This window comes from Dioscorea cayenensis, chromosome 6 (genome assembly GCF_009730915.1).
Source record: "Dioscorea cayenensis subsp. rotundata cultivar TDr96_F1 chromosome 6, TDr96_F1_v2_PseudoChromosome.rev07_lg8_w22 25.fasta, whole genome shotgun sequence".
NCBI lineage: Eukaryota > Viridiplantae > Streptophyta > Magnoliopsida > Dioscoreales > Dioscoreaceae > Dioscorea > Dioscorea cayenensis.
In genome coordinates, this window is record NC_052476.1 from 19,753,956 (window position 1) to 19,757,399 (window position 3,444).

At 33.3% G+C, this 3,444-nt stretch overlaps 1 protein-coding gene across 1 annotated transcript; it reads left to right on the forward strand.

Annotated features, from left to right (window-relative positions):
- The first annotated feature begins 361 nt into the window (after nt 1–361).
- Nucleotides 362–2,441, forward strand: LOC120263055 (40S ribosomal protein S12). The gene is made up of 4 exons (XM_039270976.1): nt 362–467; nt 1,487–1,758; nt 2,019–2,084; nt 2,168–2,441. The coding sequence occupies exons 2-4, from the start codon at nt 1,522–1,524 to the stop codon at nt 2,225–2,227; spliced, it is 363 nt and encodes a 120-aa protein (XP_039126910.1). The 5' UTR covers nt 362–467; nt 1,487–1,521; the 3' UTR covers nt 2,228–2,441.
- The last annotated feature ends 1,003 nt before the right edge of the window (nt 2,442–3,444 follow it).

Sequence of the window (3,444 nt, forward strand, 5' to 3'; positions counted from 1 at the left end):
AGAACAAGGAGAAGAAGAAGAAGATGAAGAACAAGAAGAAGAAAATGATGATGATAAAAGCAAACTTGTCATATACGGTTGGGAGGACATGCAAGCATAACTGACAAGACTTGGCGACGGTGCAAAGTAACAACAGGGACGAATTGGTATGAATGTTAAAAAGTAAGGACTAAAAAGTATATCAATTTGTCAGAAAGACTCCAGGGGATATTTAAAAGGTTTCAGGGACTAAAAAATAATTTTCTCTTTTATTTAACAATTTTAACTTTACCTTGATCGGCCATAGACGGGTCTGTAAATAAAATATTTATAGGGGGGTATGTGAAAGAAACCCACTCTATATATAACATTCCATAAACCCTAGGGCGAAGAACTCTCGGCGGCCCCGTTGAGATCTTCTCCTTCTCTTGTGTGTGCGGCTTCTCGTGGAGAAAGTTCTCATCTTTCTCTCAATCCAACATGGCCTCGTGAGTAATCCTTTCTATTCAGAGCTTTCATTTGATTATTCAATGTTTTATGTTCATATTTTCTGTGAATTTTTAGTTTTCATAGCTCATATCATTTGATTTGAATCTGATGATGAGTATCTCTAATTCGTGATTTATTTATTTCATTTATTTTTTTTGGCTTTTTTTTTAATCCCTTTTGCGTGATCTATAATCTTTAGTATCATTGTTTTGAACTGGTTTTGATAAAAAAATTACAAGAGATTGTTTCATTAATTGAGTCCAAATTTAGGGTTGAATTTTGCTTTGTTGAAGAGAGCTATCAACACTTGGCATTAGTGTTTGGTTAGAGTTCTTTATCATTTGACCTAATTTTCATGCTTTCACTTGCAAGAAACTGAAAAACATTGACCGCATGTTTTTGCAGATGTGCGCATCCATCAATATTATGAGCAGTTATAAGATCAATTTCCATAAAAAAGTTATCTTTTTTGCCCTTTAACTATATATATATATATATATATGTGCATGTTTATGCTAATGCTTTTGTAGGATTGCTCCTCGGAGTTGAAATGTTATAAGGAAATGTTCATTGAAACAAAATGAGGATATAGATATAAGCTGTTAATGAACATATTTATAATTTTAAGGTTTTTTTTTTTAATAAAAAAACCGCCAAATTAGGTATTCACAAATGTACTCTGACAAAGACCTGATTGGTACACATAAGATATTTTTATGGTTATTTTTCTTGCATATTCCCAGAACTAGTGAAATTAATTCGGAGCTTGATACAGAGCTCGAGCTTGGCCTAGTTGCTTGAAACCTTGTATTAACTTTTCTTGAGCCTAGTTTGAGATGCTTTGCGAATAGTATGATCACTTGCACCCTTTCCTGAGTCTTTGTATATTGATATTGGGTTTTCTTTTAATCATAGTTGTCTATTGTGTAATTTTTCATAATTTAAAAATTTGAGTGAGTCTCATCAAATATCTGTTGTAATGGTGGTTTATTGGATTTATATGTTTCTCATGTGACAGTGAGGATGCTGTCGTAGCTGATACTCGGAGAGCCTATGGACCTGATGACTGCTCTGCAGGTTGTGCTAAAGAAGTCATTGGCCCATGGTGGTCTTGTCCGCGGGCTCCATGAAGGTGCTAAGGCAATTGAGAAGCATGATGCGCAGCTCTGCTTGTTGGCTGAGGATTGTAACCAGCCTGATTATGTAAAGCTTGTGAAGGCACTCTGCGCTGATCACAACATCCATTTAGTTACAGTTCCAAGTGCCAAAACACTCGGCGAGTGGGCTGGTGTAAGTTATTTGCCTTTAGATTTCTCTTAACTTATAATGAAATAAAACAAACGGTCGTTATGATTAACTTGTTGATTAATTTGTGCAGTGGAAAGTACAAATACCATGCATGTTCATATCTGACCTGATCTGAATATGAATTGAATACCTCTCATTAATTCACACATTTTTCTTATGATTATTTATTTCTGAATTCGTGCGTGCCTGAAGAACATTTTTAAATGATTATTTATTCTTTGTGTATGTCGATGAATGCACAGCTTTGCAAAATCGACTCAGAAGGGAAGGCAAGAAAGGTGGTCGGCTGCTCTTGCATAGTTGTGAAGGTAAAACTAAAATACTCTGTTGTACTGAAACTTCACCATGGATCATCGACATGCGACAGTTTCATACAATTATGAATTTGCAGGATTATGGTGAGGAGTCGGAGGGGCTTCACATCGTCCAGGAGTATGTGAAATCACATTGAGATGCATCACTTTAGGATCCTGAGCTTAATGCTGTGTTTGCTGAGCTAGTCTTTTATAAGCCATTTTTGATGTGGTTGCTTCTCATTTCACCAACTGTCTAGACTGTTTGGTTATGAACTATTACTATTATTGTATTGGGTTTTGTCATTGAAGTTGATTATGAAAAACTCTTAGCTTGCTCAAATTGGAGATGTTTTGTTTTTGTTTTGGCCATATTGCTTCTACGCCAATCAAGTCAAATGTTAGGTTGATTTTATTCGGCCACAAATATTTGTAATTTATATGGTTATGGTCACAAGTTTTTTTTTTTTTAATTATAAAATCACTTGGATTTTCTCTAATTGCATGTGGGTCATAATGGCATGTTTTAAGGTGGTTTCTAGTGAGTTTGTTGATGTGATGTTGACATGGTCTGGCACATGTGTAATTGAAGAAAAATTGAGTTTTGTGTTAAAAAAATAAATTTACGGTCACAGCAGTACAAATATTTGTGGCATAGTGAAATGTACTCAACCCACTGTGTTTGAGAGGGAATATATTTTAAAATACCCAGCTGTGTTTTAGAGGGAATATATTTTTATTTTAAGTTGGATGAGTTCTAAATTTAATTAAATTTAACTAAAATAAATGTTTTATTTAGATTAAAATTGCAATTGTCATTAGTGATGACTGTTTGATGACATTTTGCGGCAACACAATTGTGACAATAAAAAGTATCTCCGTAAACATCAATAGCTCCTGTTCTTGGAATTATTTTAAAATGAAAAAAAAAATGTACTTATATCTATAAAAAGACCAAAATGGGCATAGTTATATCATGTAATTAACATGTTTATGCAATTTAAAGACCAATATAATACTTCAATATAATTCAGAGAACATGCAAAATGGCCTTCACTTCATAAGCTGCTGAATTTTATTTTATTTTATTTTATTTTTTTTGCATGTGGGATATAATGAATGCAATTATAAGGGTCTACAAGGCTATATAATTACAAGAAAGAATAGTAATCCAAGTAATCTAATGCTATGCAGCTACCACCATGTTTGGTGAGTAACTTTCATTTGAAAAATAACCAAAAAAAAAAAAAAACAAATCACTTTACCATGTTTGATCGAGTATTTTTGAATATTTTCTCTGAAAAATAACATTGCCACAGAAGAGTAATTCCATTAAATTACATGCAAAAATGCAAGAGTTACAGTGAAGTATGAA

Coding starts and splice junctions, on each gene's coding strand:
- LOC120263055 (XM_039270976.1), top strand. CDS start 1,522: ATGGACCTGATGACTGCTCTGCAGGTTGTGCTAAAGAAGTCATTGGCC. Junction 1,759..2,018: donor CACTCGGCGAGTGGGCTGGT/GTAAGTTATTTG, acceptor ATGAATGCACAG/CTTTGCAAAATCGACTCAGA. Junction 2,085..2,167: donor GCTCTTGCATAGTTGTGAAG/GTAAAACTAAAA, acceptor ATGAATTTGCAG/GATTATGGTGAGGAGTCGGA.